This window comes from Schistocerca cancellata, chromosome 2, assembly GCF_023864275.1.
Source record: "Schistocerca cancellata isolate TAMUIC-IGC-003103 chromosome 2, iqSchCanc2.1, whole genome shotgun sequence".
In the NCBI taxonomy this organism is placed as follows: domain Eukaryota; kingdom Metazoa; phylum Arthropoda; class Insecta; order Orthoptera; family Acrididae; genus Schistocerca; species Schistocerca cancellata.
Window position 1 is genome coordinate 1110381137 of NC_064627.1, and position 22498 is coordinate 1110403634.

A 22498-nucleotide genomic window follows, 5' to 3' on the forward strand; every position below is an offset into this window, starting at 1 on the left:
TTAACATATACTTGTGTGCATTTTTTTAATGAATCTTTGAAAAAATTTAAACCAATCTGGTTCAGGCAAAACTATTGTTCTATGGCATCTCTTTTACATATTTCACCCTTATTTCATCTATTTACTTATTACATAATTTTGTATGGAACAGGTCCTGATAGGTGATTTGGTCAATTGCATTCAGGATGGAGCACTATCACACAGTCTGGGCATGGGCTGCACAGGTGAGGTGATAAATCATACAGTGAACCATAATTAAAACCTCCCTGGTTGTAGTAATCCCTTGTTCATGTCAGTAGCAAGGATAAAATAACTGCTGGAGGAAAGATTCAACAGCATGGTGAGACAGATTAATATACGTATTTTGTTTATTGAAGTGATCCAACCACAGAATCGCACCTTAACATTTACCTACATGGGGCAATACTTCCACATTTTCTGAAAAATGCCTTACCCCAGTGCAAAATTTTAGCAACACTGGACCTAGTGGTGCCATATCTTTGTTCCCTGCTCTGCTTAACCTACAAAGTGGAGTATTCAGTCTCCTCCTACCCAAGAGGTCTAGACTTGCCACTGACACGGGCCACCATGTCCATTAAAATCCCAAGCATTACACCAACTAAGAAAAATTCCACCTTTGTATTCATTTTGTAGTACTGAATTTGAATGAGAATGTCATCTGGTGGCTTTGCAGCCATGTTGCTGTTAAAAATAAGCCTCCTACCACATCCTCATTCACATTTTCCTGTTCCTACAATTCAACACTCAGTACTCTACCACCCTACACTGATAGCATTGTGGCTGGCAGCACTGCTTCTAAATGTGGCCCACTCATCCATATCTAACATTTTATCTCTGTGGATAAACTCTGCTTCTCCTGCACTTGCATCAGTCATCTACTTCCTCTAATTGTGTATCTACCCTGATGGCAGCAGTCAAATTCTTAGGATTTTCCAGCTGAACTCAGGTGAAAGCCTCCTCAGAATAACATCTAGTGCCCTGTGTTCATCCACCTGCAGGATAACTCACTCCACCTTCTCACTTCCTTTTAACTCAAATTTGCACATTAATGTTCCTAATCTTATCCATAAACCTCTCCAATGATTCATTCTGTTTTTGGGACACTCCATTGAGCTGCTCCTGAGAGAATCTAGTACTGTTCTCATCAGTGCTGGATTATACAGGTAGGAAGAGCTAGAAAATGCTGTAGGCCCTGTGCATTGGGGGACCATGGGCCTGGGTGTAAAGAAATACAAAAACTTATCTATTCAACATATCATACAACAGAAAGACAGTGGTGTACACATCTTCAATGAGTAGAAGTAGTTTTAGCTCACTTCTAAAAGTGAGCACTCGCCAGACCATACATTATATTTCTTAAATTGACAACATCGCAAAATTTACAGGGGAACTCCCTAATGTTGTCAGAGCTAGCCTAATAACCTGGTCTGTTAGAATAGGGTACTATACATCATCAACATTAAAACAGTGAAAATGGTCAATTTTAGACCAAGTGTAATTGGTTAGACAAAAACAAAAATCTACTCACTAAGCGGCAGCAGGAGTACACACACACGTAAAAGATGGTTATACTTACGCAAGCTCTCTGAACCAGTTGGCGGCTCCTTCCAGCAAAAGAGTTGAAAGAGAAGGAAGAGGGGTGAAGGGCTGGATTTCAGAAAAGTTGCCCAGAAACGCAGGTCAGGGGACATGTACCAGGCAGGATGAAAAGGAAAGACTGAGTGTTGGGGACTGCATGGGATGAGATTTGAAAACCTGAGAGCTTGAAGGTGGAAGACAGGGTGATGTGCAAGACAGTGATTACTGCTAGATCATGCGTGAGAGTGAAAAGCTAAGTGCACTACATGTAACAGAGGTGGTAGGGGGATGGTGAGAAACAGGTCAGAAAATGAAAGATTTAGAAAACTAAAATGAAATGAAGAAGGAAGTAGTTGCTGTGAAGAAAGGCTGAGACAGAAGAAATTAACGTAAATTAAGGCCAGGTTGGTGGCAAGAACCAAGGACACGTTGGAGCACTAGTTCCCACCTGCGAAGTTCTGATAAATTTTTGTCTGGGAGAAGAATCCAGATGACAGATGTGATGAAACAGGCACCAAGGTCATGACTGTCATGCTGTAGAGCATGCTCTGCAACAGGAAATTGTGTGTTTCTGATGTACACCATCTGCTTATGTCCATTCATCCTAACTGATAACATAGTGGTGGTCATGCCAATGCAAGGACCAAACAGTGTTTACATAAGAGCTGGTACACAACATTTTCATTTCACAGGTGGCTCTCCCTTTGATGTTATGTGTTTTCCAGTTACCATTTGACAGTCATTTTCTTTCTCACCTTCCCATTAACTTGTTTATACACAATTCTTTCAAATTTTGTGCATTTATTTTTCGCCAAGCTATTCTGATCAACTTTTACTGCCATATCCTACATTATTTACCCAGAAAATTAGTGTACAGTTTCACATATTAATTTCTCCTCAGCTTACACAGTTTCAAAATTTTGCCTCTTCACGAATTTACCTAGCAATTTTTCTTCTCTAATCATTGTTTTGTATCATATAGACCACTTTTCTGGCGAGAAATGCTTACCCAGTCATTACCTCTTTGTAACCATTGTCTTCTCACAATTGTCACACGAATTTCTAATTTTTTTCCAAATTTTTCCTTGCTTTGCTTCCATGTTTCTACCTTTTTCCACACTCTGCTTCTCATTTTTGTCACTCCCTCCATTTCTAACATTCCAGACTGCCCCCTCTTGCCATTATGAACCCTATCACATATTTCTTTCCGAAACCATGCCTTTCCACTATCAAAACTAAGGCCCACATTCTGTTTCTTGGAAGCTGCTTGTCCCTTGAAGTTACTGCCAGAGGCCTAACATTGAAAGTCCCTGTTTCTCGATGTAATCCTACTACACACCAGACTCTTTCAGTTTCAAATACAGTAATATTTTGCACTTACCTGGCTAATCTGTTACCTATATGCCTCATCAGCCAATTTCCACTCCACCAGACTTCTCTCCTCCTACAAAATCTTGCAGTTACCTGCTCCTCACATGGAGGAGAGGACTAGTGTTTGATGGTGTAGTCTTCAGGCTGATAGCTGGTTCCCTGTCTATGACATTGTGATAGAGAATGGCACAATGTCATGTCACAGCTCTGTTTTCCACTAAGTTGTCTATGCTAGTAAATGTTTTTAGGAATCTAATTTATGGCTTCGTGTTCAGCCACCCCCTGCAGACTGCTATGAGCCATGCAATAGTTTTACACTGTGCTTCACCCACAGTCAATTAGATTGTCCAGTTGCAAGCGAATTGATTCTCTTGAAGCAATTAGTTTGACAAGTAATGAGGCAGAGCCCCATACTGACAGGGCTCTCCTGGGGATAAATAAGTTTTTGCACATTATTCTTTCATTGTTACATATATTGTCATGAATTATTATTGAAATATTCCTCCTGTAATATATACCAACACCATCTGTTCTTTTTAAACTTTAAAAATTATTTTTAGCTTTTTTTCATTTCTGTTTATGAACTTCCATTCTTCAGTGCTCCACCAACCTACTCATTTCTTTTTCTTTTTCCCAATACCATCTTTCAAAACAACCAAGCTAAGGAATGAATTGTGCACCAAAACAAAAATAGGCTGTGAGACTTTGTGAACCCAAGGTCAATCCAGTAGCCAATGCTAGTGGGGGAAGAAAGCAAGGGCTTCAAAACAGCCTAAGTATGGGTATAGTCAGGGGTTTGGGGAGAGAGCATGAGACACAAATTGAGTGAGTGAGTGAGTGAGTGAGTGAGTGAGTGAGCTGCTTAATTGAGTAGCGCATGACATTACACAAAAACAGCCTTTTCAAGTTATGAGTAAACAAAGATAAATGGATCTGTCTTTTTTGCAATTTCTTTGTGTTTCCTGGGAAAACTCAAGGTGGCAGAGTTGAAATTCATCACCAAGTCACCTAAAAAAATGAAAGAGCAAATTTTCAGTATACTTCCCATTCATTCAGTGTATGATTTGTCCACAAGCTTACATCCATAAACTGCACTACAGTCTAAAGTAAGAAGACTGAGGTGCAACAACAGTCAGCAGGTGGGTTCCATAAGTGGGTAAGTGGTGTGACCAATTTTTCCTGACAATGCTAAACCACAGTGTGTTCTTAGCTGCAGGGCTAGGTGAAGAGGCTTGTTAGCTTCAAAATGCACCTGTCTCAGTCACCTATGAGCTGTCCAAGTGTTCAATGAACCCAATTTCGAGACTATGTAAAACAGCATAATGGAGCACCAACATTGTGAGTAAAATAGTCATATGGTCGTCCAAATTCCTTGGGTTTTGTATTGCATATAACAAAGGGTTCATTATATCCCATGAAGTTCACAGAACTAAGTGGGAACATGCTTGTTGTAGAATGGCCACAGAAATCTGAGCACCAACTGGACTAAATGAATATAGAATCAAAATAAATATGAAATACATATTTAATGTTCTTACCAATACTGTTCCATCATTTGTTAAGTAAGAGCTCCTCACTTACCTTTATTTTGTTTAAATTTGATAATGTGAGTACAAAAGCTTTAGTTAGAGCTGACTGTTAGTATACTTTACAGAAGTACCTTATATTGGCTTCCTCTACCATTTCATATATAATTTGGCTGATAATCCATCCCTGAAGATTCTCCTTCACAATGGTGTTTACAGAGAAACATATTAAACTAAGATGTGCTGTAGTATTTCCTGATACTGCTAATTTTTGTGTGACAGTAATACTCACCTTCTTTTCAGAAACACTGTCTCCAATAGCATTTTGGATGCGTTTCAGTTCTGATTCACTAATTGTAGGATGTTCTGCTGGGTTGTCATACACAAGCCACCACCAGCTGAAGAACCATAATATTCCGATTGTACCAGTGACATAAAACACTGTCTGCCAGTTGAAAAAATGAATGATCATCCCACAGAGAGGAAAGGTTAATGCAGCACCCAAAGAACTACCTGTAAATTTTAGGAAAGAACTACTGATACAGTTAATCAGTAAATCATACCAACACTGGCATGTAACTTATAATGTACTTACTAAACAAAAATCTACCTTATAATATTATTTATTTTTTTTCTCAATGAATAACCATAGATGTTTTATGTTTCAATAATGAGCAAAAGACAGCCACTCACATCCTGGAACTTCTATTATTGTAGACTAATTTTTTGATTATTTTTGTTAACCACATGCAACTGAAATATACATTTTAATTAGAAGTGGAATTGAACTCTCACATGCTCAGTTATTGCTTATTAAAGAAGTCTGATGAGGTCTTTTGTAATGGAAAGTTCTGTGTCACCACAATTTATACTTTTGAGTCACTTCTGGCAAGTACCCACCAGGGTAGCAGAGAGCGCTAACGCGCCACTTCCTGGACTCGGGTAGGCGCACCAGCCCCGGATCGAATCTGCCCAGCGGATTAACAACGAGGGCCAATGTGCCGGCCAGCCTGGATGTGGTTTTTAAGTGGTTTTCCACATCCCGCTAGGTGAATACCAGGCTGGTCCCCACGTTCCACCTCAGTTACACGCGTCGCAGACATTTGAAACATGTCCGCACTATTTCACGATTTACACTAGATGCAGACAGTTGGGGTACACTAATTCCGTCCTGGGGGGTACGGAGTGGCGGCAGGAAGGGCATCCGGCGATCCCTAACACTAACATTGCTGACCCTGAGATAGCTGAGAGATTATGGTGTCGGCGAAAGAAGAAGAAGAAAAGAAAGTCACTTCTAGAAGTGGAAGGAGCAGCATATTTGTAAAAGAATGGTATTTTCACAGTGTACAAACACTGCTAGTTAAGCCATATCTACGTTCTGCAAACATGAGTCTACTGCTGACCAGCCTTCACATTTTATAAGCTATTGATTTCACAATTTAATCAGGTCTTCTCTTTATTCAAACAGTTTATCTAATGCTGAAGCCATAACTCAAGACAAAGGAAAAGCTTTTTCTCTGTTTTGTCCCCAAGAGCTAAAGCTCTTGCTTCACATTTTATTCGTAAATTTCGAAGCTTAAGCACTGAAATTTGAAGAAAAAAAATGCTTGCTTAGCTTCATTCACGCAGCCCAATGAGCTCTGACATGTATGCCCTACAGGAGCTTTTCCATGTGGTGATCCTGCTGCTCCTTGCACGAGGTGTTTCTGCTGCATACGCTTTCATACATACTGTCCCAAAAAAAAAATGGTACGTGATGGACTGAGATAATCTGGAACACACATCTGATCATGCTTATGCAGCCTTACCATTATTCAGTGATCCGATCTTCAAACTTATTTTATATCCTGACAGTTTTTACTTCCCAACATGGGTTCCATATCAAAACTTGATGTGAGAAGTCCCCTCTACAACCTATAGAAGCCAGGAATAGGAACTGTAAAGCACTGTATTTACAAGTTATAACTCTGCAATTCAGGTGATGAGAAGCTCAATTTCCCACACACTTAACACTAGAAGATAAATAATGCTACCAAAATAGTTAAATTTGTCCTTACCCATGAACGCACTCATAAATTTCCCCCTTTCATTGGTAGGTATCCATCTTGAGATCATGTAGCTGAGGGATGGCCAACAGAAGCCCTAATGACACAGAAGTGCATGTGCTATTACTCATCAAAAATTTCCTTAAGAAATAAAATGCTTTACCGAGCAAATAACCAACTAGGAGAATCATTCCAAAAATAAAGAACGTGTTTATCCAAAAAGCCTCCCTATTCTGCCTTCAACATTGGCACTGTATAAGACCTTCCTCGCCGTTGGCTCCAGAACGACAAACAGTTACCAAGCATGTCAGTTACTTGTCTGATTTTAAAACGTGTAACAAAATTAACGATCCCTTCAAGTGTTAGCTTCATAGTGTAATATAGTGTGTTACCTCCATAGGTCCACACTATGGAAATATACAGACAGATAACTGATGTTTATGGAAATGTGATGAATTACGCTTCAATTCGAAAATGGTAAAATGTATGTAATTGCAAATGAACGAAAGTTCATAATGATAATTGATCATGTCGACATTCACTGGGACTGACAAAACTTATGGATTGACGAAAAAAATCGGGTCATTAATTTCAGTACTGATGGACTGAGCTTGCAGTTCCTGAAATTTCGCTGTCAGAACACGAGATAATGACACGAGTTGCACCGTCTTTTCTCACGTAGTACGTGAAGGATGGAGAGAAGTTTCAAAAACACAAGTAAATAACGTGGATTGTTGTCCAGAAGCGTCGTGCTACTTCTTTATGGTGTTTGCCCATGTTGTCAATTTTTTTTCTTTAAGCACTTCTAACTCCTCAGCTGATTCTGTAGCTGAAATCGTGGTTCTTTCCAAGATCTAGATTTAACTGGAAGACATTTTCAATTGGCTTTGTGTGAAATGAGCCAAAGAAGTGACTGTTCTCAAGAAACTATATTAGCAATAAAGGAGATCTATTCCGTGACAGAAATTAAGATTTCAAAGATTCCTACACACCAGTAACTCTTGATAACTCCTGGCAGCCATGACAAACCTCTTAGTTCTAATATTACCTAGCATTTTCTTGTAATCACTATCAAAGAAATCGCAGACTGATTTCAGTTCCTCCACACACACAGTGTAAATGAGAAAATATTGAAAATTTTTATGCGATTTTGTTTCTGTGACAAATATCTGCACCGTCTCCATTGTGTATCGCATGGGCTGCACAACCAATGTGTTGAATCGTCATCTTGAGAACACTGTTCAGTTTGGAACAAACATTGTTCCTGCTCTCTTGTACTCACCAAAGTGGGTATCAGTTATCTGCGCAAAATGCGACACTCTTGTCAACTTTATTTTGCTTTTTTAAAATATCCGGAATATATCTAGCTTAATTCCGCTGTTTCTCCGAGTGTTCCGAAGACATTATAGTTCAATTCTTTTATCTTGGCGGCTCGCGCATGCCCGCCCAGACGCGGGAGATTGCTGCGTTGCAAGTTGCACACGACGCACGCGCCAAGAGAAGCAGCGCCATAGTGTAGCACAGTTCGCAAGCTTACGTTTAGGGGGGAGTGCGCAGTTCATGAAGTAAAGCGACCACGGCCGCATTAACCCTTTCGCTGCTACAAAGATGTGCTCCCTGCATTCCGCGCTGTCCGCGACTGTCATCACTGCACTGCTCGCCTGTGCAGACACATCGTGTTCCGACTGCTTTGACACTCTTATCATTCGATTCCACAAAAACTATTTGGCCCAAAAATTTGATTTTTACGAAGCTTCTTGACTGATACCTTCCCCCCATAAATGACTAAATTTTGTTTCGATGTTCAACGCAGTTATTATACAGCATTAAATATAGTAAACCATTGCACGAAATTTTGAAGAGTTTGCAGAGGTAAACGTCCATAGAGTATACTTTCCGTATGGTCGATTTTAGTTGCCACAATGTTGAGAATGAAATGTGGACAAGATACCTAAATTTCATATAAAATTTACTGTATAACAATAGCTCATTTAATTTAAGTCGCACATAGGTGTCTTATGTGATATTGATAAATATTCCATGTTTCGCGACTGTAACAAAAGTTTTATTTACACCGGGCATGTTTGGCATTATTTTAAAGTACTTCAAGCAATCAAAAGGGAGTAGACAAAATACATTAAACAAAACTGTGGACTTACAAAAACATTCGGACTTGAATATACCATTTATCAGTGAAGTGCTCTGAGCTATGTCAAATATAATTTTTGTGTGTGGCACACACAAACAGCATTTATTTGCTAAAACACTGATCAGTCGACACAAACGTTGAATATTGTGTTACCGCACCACAAAACTACAAAAGGTGACTTGGCAATAGAGGAGACAAAATACTGTCCACTGAAGATATAGAAGAGGAATATATTTCAATACTATTGGTAAAACTGCGACTGTGAAACAAAAACAAGAAAGAGAATATCAGTACCATTGTGTATGTGCCATACCTTTCATTGATTGAAGTGCTTTAAAATGAAGCCGAACGCGCCCGGTGTAAATAAAACTTTTATTGCAGTCGCGAAAGACGGAATATTTCTCAATATTACATACGACACCTATGTGGTACTTAGATTAAATGAGATATTGTTATACAGTAAATTTTATATGAAATTTAGGGATCTTGTACACATTTCATTCTAAACATTGTGGCAAATAAAATCGACCATACGGAAAGTATACGCTATGGACTTCTACCTCTGCAAACTCTTCAAAATTTCGTGCAATGGTTTACTACATTTAATGCTGCACAATAACTGCGTTGAACATCGAAACAAAATTAAGTCATTTATGGGGGGAAGGTATCAGTCAAGAAGACGCGTAAAAATCAAATTTTTGGGCCAAACAGTTTTTGTGAAATCGAATGATAAGTGTGTCAAAGCAGTGGCAACACCAGGTGTCTGCACAGGCGAGCAGTGCAGTGATGACAAAATCGCGCAGAGCGCGGAATGTGGGGAGCACGTGTCTGCAGCAGCGAAAGGGTAAATGAAGAGGCAAAGTACTAGAAATTTCAAAAAATTCCATTCAAACGAATAAAATTCATGAAGTACGACACTTCGATATTGTTTTTAAATGAAGTAAATATTTAGCACTACACAAGGTTTGAACTCTTAACCTCTCACTTAGTAGCCTAACACCTTAACCGTTACGCTAACGCAGCTCGTCTATGAATTTAACACCATGAGGACTCTAGCACGTCACGCAAAATACTGTTGCTATGACTATGAATTACTCACGCTTCGTCGAAGTACAATAGGAAATAAACAATTACCGCTGTTCTTTATTGCGAAAAAGCGGTTCGTGAGTTTGATACAAACACCTTTCCTTGCTGTCGCCTGAATTAGGAGTCTTATTGCTTGTTTGATTTAATTAATTAATAGAATATGAAGCAATTGGTATAAAGAACGCTTTTTCCAAACTTTCTATAAAAGAAAGTCTGCTATCAATACATTGCTTTTGTTCTATTACTTTATTTATGACTGAACATTTCTAAAACTGAAGACACTCGTCCGTGCTCTGTACTGCAGTCGAACTCTGGCAACGTCGTTCTCTGTTCATTGGCTGACTGTTTTGTGACGTCAGATGCGCAGAACGAACCTAAACTCGGCCGCCAACATAAATGACGCGCACTTTAGTTTGCACTGAACACCCTGGGTAAGATTGAAATATGTATCTACAACCGGATCTAGCTTTAAGGTCTTTTGATTTGACGCAATCAATCACAGACACAGGCTTAGCGCCTTTAAGTTCTGACTGAACATGTCATGTGCATGGCGATAAAACTTTCACTAAAATCGTCTTATATTTTGTCCTAGAACATGTGAATTCCTGCTCAAAGAGGTCTCATGAGGAGCAGTGCAGTCCATTGTATGGAAAGAATGACTTTTGCGGTATGGAAGGCATGCAGCCCTTCTTCTGCAGCGATACGTTTATCTTCCTCTGTTTGTAATTTATTCGTACTACGAAGGAAGTTATGCTGCTACAAGTTCTCGCAGAAAGTGCCAACAAGTGCGTTTTTTCTTTATATTCTGCATTACATCAGCAAGCCCTCCGTGTTCAATAGAAAAAAATTGAACGACACAACGTACATTCTACCTTAGTACTTGTGGTTTCCATCCGGAAACTGAACTCTTCTTTCATTGTTTTCGAGAAAGAACACTTTCTTTTCCCCACGTTCACACACACACACACACACACACACACACACACACACACACACACACCAAGTCACCGGAGCGCATTAAAGCAAGCTTGCCGAACCCAATGTTGAAACTGTGCCTACTTCTTATTGTTGTCTGCAATAGTCCCAAGACATCGTGTCGGATGCATCTACTGCAAATTCATGCCATCTAACAGTGAATAATTCGTAACTACAAATACAATTGAACATTGATAGCAGTATAACGTTATTTAACGAAAACTTGTTACATCCGTCCGTCATTTCTGCAGTAGCAAATAATCGATACGAATCGCGAAGCTTACACGTAAGTCACTGGCACTGAGCATGATTAAGGAAAATCTTCTGTTAATACCTCTCCTCAACGCGTGAGCAAAATAATGCTTCTTTATTCCATCTTTGCGTTCCAGACAAAGCAAGACTCAAGAGAATGTTAAAAACTATGTCCACGACACTAACCTGACGTAAAAATAAATAAGACAGAATGAATCAAAAAAGGGCACTGCTGATTACGAACAAGCGGGACATTTGGCATCCCGTTGAATATATTGCGGAACAACAGGACATAGAATGAGAAAAAGGACAGTCCCGTTTAATAACAAGGCGCCTCGTCACCATACGTTGATGGCTGATCAGGCAACAACAAAGCACGTGGAGCAGTACGACAAACGTTTACATCTGAACGGCAACAACGCAGAAAAATTACTAAGATATCAAAATAACCTAAAATAAGTTTTATTTCATGATCTTGAATAAAAATGTCTGGGGGAAACAAATGTTCTGTATTTTTAGAATGACCCTCGTAAATTCTATTTTTATAAAATTTCTTCAAACTTTATATTTATTCTAGGTACGAAGATTGTTCATTTGGCATTTATAAACAACCAGCTGTTCATATGTAATTAGCTATCTCGAATAAGACATGTACTCACCCCACAAATTCCCTGGAAAACCCTGAGGGCCACCAGAGCTCTGTAGTCAAGTGATGCAAAAAGTGGTATTAGTAACGTTGTTAATGAAATCATAAGGTTGCTGAAGCCAAATACTATCTTTGTGCCGTAGTATTGACCCATCATTCCTCCAGGTACCTGCGCTGCCCAGTAGAGCCAGAAAAATGCTCCCATGACAACGTTTTGTTCATGTTCGTCCCAGTCAAATCTGTTCTGAAAAACATGATTGAAATTCATTCATGAGTTTTTACAAGAACAAATTTATAATTTGCTAAAAATACTTTTCAACACTTTCGTGACAGAGAGAGAGAGAGAGAGAGAGAGAGAGAGAGAGAGAGAGAGAGAGAGAGAGTTTTCATCGATAATCTTTTCCGATGCTCTTGAGCACCTGTACAAAAGCTTTAAATTAAACCAACATTCTCAGTAATATCCAGCAGAATGGCCAGGAAGGGCGTCCCACGTCACCAATCGTGAGTTGCACAATGTGACTTGCGCCACTCTTCAGCTCGTAAACGCGCCCCGTAGGCTCAGTGCAAGTTTACGGGTTGTGTGCTCTCCTAAGAAGGCTGTTAGCACGCCGAACTGACATAACCGGTATGATATCGATCTAACATCCAACCGCTTAGTGAAACACATAAACCGAATATCAGTCTCGTAGCGATCACCCGCGATTAACAGCAATAGTTGTGAGCACTATCTAAATGTCATACCATGTAACAGAACTGCGCGCTGTATTTCTGGAGGCAGCTGTGTGGGTTGTGGAAACCCAGAAAATGCGAAACTGTCTTTATGCGATCAATTTAGATTCTAAACGCTTAAGAGAGCTCCTTGTAGAGGAAGCTAATTGAAACCCTCAGGGAAGTTTAGCACCATAGGCATCTAGTACGGTCAGAACCTCAAAATGGCTGAGACGTTACGGACAAGTGCGGAGTACAACCGAAGAGCCGCGATTATCAACAGTCTTCGCCCATTGAAATGGTTTGATTCTTCTGGTAACAAATGAACTATTCACGACACTTTGGCCAAGTATAATGCTTCGGAAAAGTCTGGGGAAGATATCGCTAACCCGGCGAGGAAACCTCACTCTAGGAAACACGTGCCACGAACTGCGGCAGTCATCGAAAAGGCCCAAGCGATGATATCGGAGGACGCGAAGCAATCGCCGAGGAAACTGGCATCAGTATTGGATGTCAGCGAGCGAACAACGCGTCGGATAGCAGAGGACCACCTCACGCGAGCTATTTAGTCCAAAACTGGCTCTCGGATGATGTTGACATGTTTTGGTTGGTTGGTTGGTTGTGAGGTTTAAGGGACCAAACAGCTAGGTCATCAGTCCCTTGTTTCAAATGTGGTCCATTCCGCCAATGTGACATCTCAGGAAAGTGAGAACAATAAAACGGAAAAGGCTAAAAACGTAAAGGGGGCAGTCATGTTATCAATGGTAAAAACAAAACTAGGGAAGCCAGCAAGAGAACGAACCCAACGCTATGCTGAAGCAGCATAGGCAAGATCACCTGTGACTTAAAAGGTACAACAGCTATAATGTAGAAGTACGTATGGGAAAAGGGGACTAACCAATCCTAAAAAAAAAAAAAAAAAAAAAAAAAAAAGGGTAAAAACAGAGTAAAAGGGGAAGAAAAGATTTCGGTCAGGGAGGTGAATCGGGAATCTCCCAACACTGCTTACAGTGGGGGACACCCACTCACTCACCGCCCTGCCCCAATACCAGAGAGAGATTAAAAACCTTAAAACTGAGAATAAAAACCACTTTCCCGGAGGAAACCGAGAACCAGAGAGACCATCTGGGAATCGTCAGCCAACATCAAAGGTAAAGTGTGGGGGAGTCTGTACTTAGCACGCAGAGCCAAAAGATGGGGGCATTCAAGCAAAATGTGGGCTACTGACTGGAAGGCTCCACAACCACAAGGTGGAGGTGGCTCATCACGCAAAATAAAACCATGGGTCAGCCTGGTATGGCCAACACGGAAACGACACAGTGTGGTCGAGTCCTTTCGGGAGAGGCGAGAGGAAGAACGCCACGGGCCTGGTGTCACCTTAATCGCATGAAGTTTATTAGACAGGGGAGTAGCCTCCCAAGAGTTGGCCCATGACTGTGCGAAGTGGGATTTGATGTGAAGCCGTAAATCCGCTGCAGGAGGGGTTACAGAAAACGGGGGTAAGTGACTGCTCCCCCAGCCAAACGATCAGTGAGCTCATTACCCTGGATACCCACATGGCCAGGGACCCAAAGGAAGTCAATGGAACAAGCAGCACGGTGAATATCAGCGAGATGGTCATGGATGGCGCGAAAAACACCGGTCAATAGCAAGAAGGGCTCTCATCGAGTCTGTACATAACAAAACGCGGTTGTGTTGGGACTGTTTAATAAAGGTAAGGGCCTGGGAAATTGCCATCAATTCCGCAGTAAACACCCCACATGTAGGTGGCAGCAGATGATTTTCCGTTCCGACAGAGGACGTGAAGGCATACCCCACATGATCAGCAGATTTAGAGCCATGAATGTAAAAAACAACAGCATCCCGAACCTCCCATAAAATTTGGCGGAAAAAGGAACGGAACACCACCGGGGGGATGGAATCTTTTGGACCTCGGCAGAGACCCATCCGAATTAGAGGCCAAGGAACTAACCAAGAGGGGGGGGGGGTGGAGGGGAGGGAGCGAGGAAGGCAGGTCAAAGAAGGAAGCTGAAAATCACGGCAAAGAGACGCAAGGCGGAGCCCAACCGGTAAACCCGCCAGAGGGCGGGAGTCGGGTGGGCGACGTCCATGGTCTGGGAACAGGATAGAATAGGAAGGATGAGTGGGAGAGGTACGGATAGCGAGTGCATAAGACACCAGAAGCTGGGACGGTCTAACAGAAACGGGGGGGGGGGATCCCAGCTTCAACCAGGAGACTATCAACAGGGCTAGTAGGGAAGGCACCGGTGGCCAAACGGATACCACGATGGTGGACTGGATCCAGCACGTGCAGTGTGGAAGGAGCAGCTGAACCATGAACTTGACAACTATAGTCCAAGTGAGACAGAACTAGAGCACGATAAAGACAGAGGAGGAGGGAACAGTCCACACCCCAAGAGGAGTGGGCAAGGAAGTGAAGGACATTGAGTTTACAGAAACATCCCACCTTCAGATGTCTGATATGGGGCAGCCAAGTGAGCTTGTTGTCAAAAAGAAGACCCAGGAAACTAAACTGTGGGACCACAGGCAATCGTTGGGCATCGAGATAGAGCTCTGGATCAGGGTGGATCATAGTACAGCGATAGAAGTGGACCACCCGCGATTTTAGAGGAGAGAACTGAAACCCATGTGAGAGGGTCCATGCAGATGCACGCCATATAGCTGCCGCTCTGCAGATGCCATCGAAGAGGAACTAACCCAAATGCAGAAATCATCCACATACAGGGCAGGGGCGACCAAAGGACCGACAGAGGCCACAAGCCCATCGATAGCAATGACGAAAAGGACACAAGACAGAACCCTGTGGGATGTCAGTCTCCTGGGTCCGTGGAGAACTAAAAACAGTACCAACTCGAACTCTGAATGACCGATGGAACAGGAACTGGCGCATAAAAATCGGGAGTGGGCCCCGAAGACCCAACTGATGAAGGGTAAGTAAGATGTGATGGCGCCAGGCCGTGTCATAGGCCTTGCAAAGGTTAAAAAACACTGCAACCAAATGGCGGCGCTGGGAAAAAGCCTGCCGAACTGCGGATTCCAAGCGAACTAAATGATCGAGTGGAGACTGTCCCTCTCGAAAGCCACACTGGTAAGGGGACAATAGATCCCGAGTTTCGAGGACCCAATTGAGCCGACGGGCTACCATCCATTCAAGTAACTTACAAACAACATTGGTCAAACTAATTGGCCGATAGCTGTCAACAGATAGGGGGTTCTTACCAGGCTTAAGGACAGGAACCACGATGCTATCCCTCCACTGAGAAGGAAGTCACCCTGGAGCCAGATAAGGTTAAACACCCGAAGATGATGTTGCCGTTGTGGAGCACTGAGATGTTGAAGCAGTTGGTTATGAATGGAACCTGGGCCAGGGGCCGTATCATGCGAAGAAGATAGAGCAGAAAGAAATTCCCATTCAGTAAAAGGTTCGTTGTAAGATTCTGACTCAAGGGGTAAAACATAAGGTGGAAGCTTCAGCCCGCTGTTTCTGGTGAAGGAAAGCAGCTGGATAGGAGGCTGATGCCACTGCAAAATGTGTCGCAAGATGTTCTGCAAGAACTAATGGGTCCGTACAAAGGCCATCTGGGAGGTGAAGGCGTGGGAGGGTGGACTGCCAATGGCAACCTTGGAGAGAGCAAAGTGTAGCCCATACCCGTGACAGAGGGACAGTAGAACCAAGGGAAGAAACGAATCGTTCCCAACATATCCGCTTGCTCTGTTTGATTAAATAACGGGCTTTAGCACGGAGGCGTTTAAAGGTAGTAAGGCTGGCTACAGATGGGTGCCTCTTAAAGTGTTGCAAAGCTCGATGGCGATCAGGGATGGCAATGGCAATGGCCGTACTCCACCATGGGACTTGCCGGCGACGAAATGGTCCAGATGAGCGCGGGACAGCAAGGTTAGCAGCGCGAACAATCGTGTCAGACACGTCACATAGGACGTCATCAATACAACCCGACAAAGAGGGAGAAAACACGACCTGTGCAGTGTACAGAGGCCAATCGGCGCGTTGGAAAGACCAACAAGGTAGCCTGTCCATCGGGGAGCGGGAAGGGAGCGAGTTAATCAACAGGAAATGGTTGCTATCACGAAGGTCGTCGTGTGGCGACCAGTGTAACTAAGGAAGGAAAGAGGGAGAAGAAAGAGAAAGATCAATGGCAGAAAAGGTACCATGACCGGCACTGAAATGAGTAGGGGAGCCATCATTAAGAAGGCACAAGTCGTGGTCTGCAATAAACTGAGCATTAAAATCCCCAAGGAGGAGGAAGGGAGGAGGAAGTTGCTGAAGGGCAGTTAAGGCAGCAGGTGTAAGAGTCCTGTCAGGAGGGAGATAAAGATTGCAAACTGTGACCGCAGAGTCTAAGTGGACCCTAACAGCAACCGCTTCCAATGTAGTTTGAAGAGGAATCCACGTGCTAGCAATGTCTGTACGGACCAACGTACAAACGCCACCAGAAGCCCGCAGGGGTCCAACCAGATTTCGACAGAAAACACGGAACCCACGGAGGGTCGGTGAGTGAGAATCAGTAAAATGAGATTCCTGGAGAACCACACAAGCTGCAGAGTAAGAAGAAAGAAGGGATTTCAATTCCGGAAGGTGACGATAGTATCCATTACAATTCCATTGGAGAACCACAGAACGATGATTTAAATGGGGGCTGAACATGCTAAAGCCAGTCATACCGCCGGGTCCCCACCGTCACCGACAAGGAGGGGGCGACATCCATGAACGACAAGTCAGAATCCGGTTGTGAAGTCGGGGAAGAGACCTCTGGTGACACCAGAGGCTCTTTGTCCCAGGACTTATGTTTCTTCTTCTTTTCAGGCTGAGATCGAGGAGGGCTGTCTGGCATAAAGGAGCCAGCTGCAGCAAGATCAGGAACAGAAAGAGACCGGGCGACCTGGGGGCCGACAGACCGCGGCTCTCGCGGCAGCAGACCTTTGGCCTGGAAGGTGCCAGGAAGGGGCATCCCGGGAGAGGCACCCTTGACCGGCAGACGCCGAAGGAGTGGGACACCTCCAGCTGGGGAGGGGGAAGAGCGCCTAGAGGAGAAGGTGTGGGAGCCACAGGGGAGGGGGGGAGGAGAGGGGTCCGGGATGGGGGTAAGGAAGGGGGAGGAAGGGGTGAAGATGTAACCAAGGCATAACTAGATGTCATGGACACAGGGTGAAGATGTGTATATTTCTTACGGGCCTCTGTTTAGGTTAAACGATCGAGGGACTTATACTCCTGTATCTTCTTTTCCTTCTTATATATTGGGCAATCTGGTGATCGTGGAGAATGACTACCATGACAATTTACACATACAGGAGGGGGAACACAGGGACTTCCCTCATGGAGTGGATGTCCAGTCACCACAGAGAGAGGCCTGTGAACAGCGGGAAGACGTGTCCAAAACGCAAGCACCTAAAACACGTCATAGGAGGTGGGATGTGCAGCTTCACATCACATCGATAAACCATAATCTTAACTTTCTCAGGGAGGGTATCCCCTTCAAAGGCCAGGATAAAGGCACCAGTATCAATGCGATTGTCTTTAGGACCCTTCTGAACATGCCGAACAAAGTGAACACCCTGCCGTCCAAGATTGTCCCAAAGTTCTTCATCAGTTTGAAGGATACGGTCCCTGTGAAAAATCACACTTTGTACCATATTTAGAGACTGGTGGGGGTAATGGACACAGGAATTGTGCCAAGATGGGTACAGGCACGAAGGGCCACAGATTGGGCAGCTGAAGCAACGAACCCGACCACATCTTGCTCAGGGAGCCCACTTCGCCAAACTTGTCTTCAATGTGTTCCACAAAGAATAAAGGTTTGGTATTGGTGAAAGTATCTCCATCAGTCCTGGTGCAAACTAGATAACGGGGGAAAGGTTTCGCCCCTAGCCGACGGGCCTGACCCTCTTCCCAGGGGGTAGCCACGGAATGGAAGGCCAAAGGGGCAAGAGAAGCAGCACTCAAAGAATCAGTTCCACGCAGAGAGACGGCTGCAGAAGAACGGCCAGAGTTCTGGACCCGTATGCGTTTCATTTGCATAGTGTCCGCCCTGATACCACCCACTCCGATCAGGGGCTCTCCTTATGGTCGCCACCCAGCCACAGCAAGGACCATCTGGCACGGCGGCCATTGCTGGGAGTTCCGATGCTCCAGGATGACGAGCAACCACTCCGAGGCATGCATGAGGTGGTCACAGCTCAGGTATCAGAAGTGTGATCCCTGTGTGTTCAGGGGGCTCAACCAAAAGGGTACATAGCGACCCCACCACACGGGCTGGCTACCGTGCTGGCTATGCACCCTAGCATCAGACAACGACGTGAAAGAAAAGGTGGAATGTACTAGGAGGGCGCACGTGGGAGACACTAGGTAAGGTTCTCTTCCCCAAATGGCTTACACTACGGAGGAGAAATTTTGTAATGGAGGTCAAACCCCAGAGGGGGACCAAGGAATGCCAAAAGGAGGAGATGATTACGCAACAAAGCCGAATTGTAAAACCAACAGAACCAGGAGGATAGCGGGGCCAACATAAGCAAGGACACCAAGAGAGGGAGAGGAGAGGGCGACGGGAATGGAGCAAGGAGGAGAAAGGAGGGAAAAGTAGGGGAATGGGAAGGAAATGCAGCCCTGGAGAGAAAGAATGCTGCAATAGCTCGGGGCCCCGTGCTCACCACGCACGTATCCACGAAAGAGTTGTTGACCCCTGAGGGGGAGATGTTTTGGTCAAAGGAGTTATGGCCCACGAATACACTCCTGGAAATGGAAAAAAGAACACATTGACACCGGTGTGTCAGACCCACCATACTTGCTCTGGACACTGCGAGAGGGCTGTACAAGCAATGATCACACGCACAGCACAGCGGACACACCAGGAACCGCGGTGTTGGCCGTCGAATGGCGCTAGCTGCGTAGCATTTGTGCACCGCCGCCGTCAGTGTCAGCCAGTTTGCCGTGGCATACGGAGCTCCATCGCAGTCTAACACTGGTAGCATGCCGCGACAGCGTGGACGTGAACCGTATGTGCAGTTGACGGACTTTGAGCGAGGGCGTATAGTGGGCATGCGGGAGGCCGGGTGGACGTACCGCCGAATTGCTCAACACGTGGGGCGTGAGGTCTCCAGAGTACATCGATGTTGTCGCCAGTGGTCGGCGGAAGGTGCACGTGCCCGTCGACCTGGGACCGGACCGCAGCGACGCAAGGATGCACGCCAAGACCGTAGGATCCTACGCAGTGCTGTAGGGGACCGCACCGCCACTTCCCAGCAAATCAGGGACACTGTTGCTCCTGGGGTATCGGCGAGGACCATTCGCAACCGTCTCCATGAAGCTGGGCTACGGTCCCGCACACCGTTAGGCCGTCTTCCGCTCACGCCCCAACATCGTGCAGCCCGCCTCCAGTGGTGTCGCGACAGGCGTGAATGGAGGGACGAATGGAGACGTGTCGTCTTCAGCGATGAGAGTCGCTTCTGCCTTGGTGCCAATGATGGTCGTATGCGTGTTTGGCGCCGTGCAGGTGAGCGCCACAATCAGGACTGCATACGACCGAGGCACACAGGGCCAACACCCGGCATCATGGTGTGGGGAGCGATCTCCTACACTGGCCGTACACTACTGGTGATCGTCGAGGGGACACTGAATAGTGCACGGTACATCCAAACAGTCATCGAACCCATCGTTCTACCATTCCTAGACCGGCAAGGGAACTTGCTGTTCCAACAGGACAATGCACGTCCGCATGTATCCCGTGCCACCCAACGTGCTCTAGAAGGTGTAAGTCAACTACCCTGGCCAGCAAGATCTCCGGATCTGTCCCCCATTGAGCATGTTTGGGACTGGATGAAGCGTCGTCTCACGCGGTCTGCACGTCCAGCACGAACGCTGGTCCAACTGAGGCACCAGGTGGAAATGGCATGGCAAGCCGTTCCACAGGACTACATCCAGCATCTCTACGATCGTCTCCATGGGAGAATAGCAGCCTGCATTGCTGCGAAAGGTGGATATACACTGTACTAGTGCCGACATTGTGCATGCTCTGTTGCCTGTGTCTATGTGCCTGTGGTTCTGTCAGTGTGATCATGTGATGTATCTGACCCCAGGAATGTGTCAAAGTTTCCCCTTCCTGGGACAATGAGTTCACGGTGTTCTTATTTCAATTTCCAGGAGTGTAGTATGTTTGGAGCGTGGTCGAAAGAATTACCAATAAAGACGAGGCACTCAGTGTCGCATTGCTGCGCACCGCTATCGAAGCAGCATCCGCGCTGTTTTAAAAAGTGTGCGCGGTCGCTTCAGGACAAGATTGAAGACGGTCATTGGGGCTGAAGGGGGGTTATATAGAGCAATGTTAGTCTGGAAAGATACCACTATATGTAAAAGGGTTGTCGTTTGTATTTTGTTTTAATAAATTTGCTTTTAAAAGAAGTTTCATTTGTCAGGATTTAAGTGCCGCACCCTGTGTGTATGTATGTCAACGATATCCGACAGCCAGTTTTGGACTAAATGACTTATGAGGTTGTGTGGCGGCGGCGCGTTCCTTTTCTACGAGAGCCTGAAAACTTTCTGTGGTCAGCCAGAAAGCGACAATGACAATAGTTTCCAGTCCACAAGTTGACATTCTTGTCCAGCCGTCTGAAAGAAATATTTCTATTCTCTCTTTACTCAGCGAGATTATTCTGTAGTCACGTATCGCGCTGGATGTGCCTAAAAAATTATGTCATCGGATGACACCTAGTTCAGGAGACAGGACGACATAAAAATTGAGCTGAGTGAAAACGGAACTGCAGGACGAAATTCGCTAGGGATATAGGTGAAATGTGTGACATGTGTGTAAAATGTGTGATAGTGTCGGAAGTTCCATGCGTCTTTTTGCGGATGATGCTGTAGTATACAGAGAAGTTGCAGCATTAGAAAATTGCAGCGAAATGCAGGAAGATCTGCAGCGGATAGGCACTTGGTGTAGGGAGTGGCAACTGACCCTTAACATAGACAAATGTAATATATTGCGAATACATAGAAAGAAGGATCCGTTATTGTATGATTATATGATAGCGGAACAAACACTGGTAGCAGTTACTTCTGTAAAATATCTTGGAGTATGTGTAGGGAACGATTTGAAGCGGAATGATCATATAAAATTTATTGTTGGTAAGGCGGGTGCCAGGTTGAGATTTATTGGGAGAACCCTTAGAAAATTTAGTCCATCAACAAAGGAGGTGGTTTACAAAACACTCGTTCGGCCTGTACTTGAGTATTGCTCATTAGTGTGGGATCCGTACCAGGTCAGGTTGACAGAGGAGATAGAGAAGATCCAAAGAAGAGAGGCGCGTTTCGTCACAGGGTTATTTGGTAATCGTGATAGCGTTACGGAGATGTTCAGCAAATTCAAGTGGCAGACTCTGCAAGAGAGGCGCTCTGCATCGCGGTGTAGCTTGCTGTCCAGGTTTCGAGAGGGTGCGTTTCTGGATGAGGTATCGAGTATATTGCTTCCTCCCCTCCCCTCCCCCCCCCCCCCCCGCACTTATACCTCCCGAGGAGATCACGAATGTAAAATGAGAGATTCGAGCGCGCACGGAGGCTTTCCGGCAGTCGTTCTTTCCGCGAACCGTACGCGACTGGAACAGGAAAGGGAGGTAATGACAGTGGTACGTAAAGTGCCCTCCACCAAACACCGTTGGGTGGCTTGCGGAGTATAAATGTAGATGTGATATCTTGCGTAAGTGTGCAAAAATGTGGATGAAAGACTCCTCAACCTCTAGATCGATTTCAGCGAAACTTGGTAACAGAAAAAAAGGAAAATAAAAAATATAGTAATTGTACCGAGACCCTGCCCCTCAAATTAAGATTCGTTTTTGGCATGGGTGGAATACAAACCCAAGCCAGCCATTCTCATTTATATTTCCCGTGTGTCATTAAATCATGTGAAGTGAATGATGGTATGGTTCATTCGATAAGGTTACTGACATACTCCTTTGCCATCCTTCTCCATCTACACTAACCTTGCTAACACAGACAAATTTTGATCGACCTGCCTTATTGGCATCTTAAGCAAGCATCTTAAGCAGGCATCTTAAGCAGGCATTTCTAGTGCTAGGAGCTTATTTATGAGTTGTTAGAGCAGTAAAAATGGGACCA

General features: G+C 44.5%; 1 protein-coding gene across 2 annotated transcripts in view; it reads right to left on the reverse strand.

Moving 5' to 3' along the window:
- The window catches only part of LOC126163128 (sialin-like), a 175909-nt gene that overhangs the window by 58764 nt on the left and 94647 nt on the right, over window positions 1-22498 (reverse strand). For both annotated transcript variants that reach the window (XM_049920054.1, XM_049920053.1), the window contains exons 3-5: window positions 11663-11893; window positions 6554-6638; window positions 4789-5009 (exon numbers count right to left, since the gene is read on the reverse strand). In XM_049920054.1, the coding sequence (XP_049776011.1) occupies window positions 4789-5009; window positions 6554-6638; window positions 11663-11893 (537 nt within the window). The remainder of the gene's footprint in view (window positions 1-4788; window positions 5010-6553; window positions 6639-11662; window positions 11894-22498) is intronic.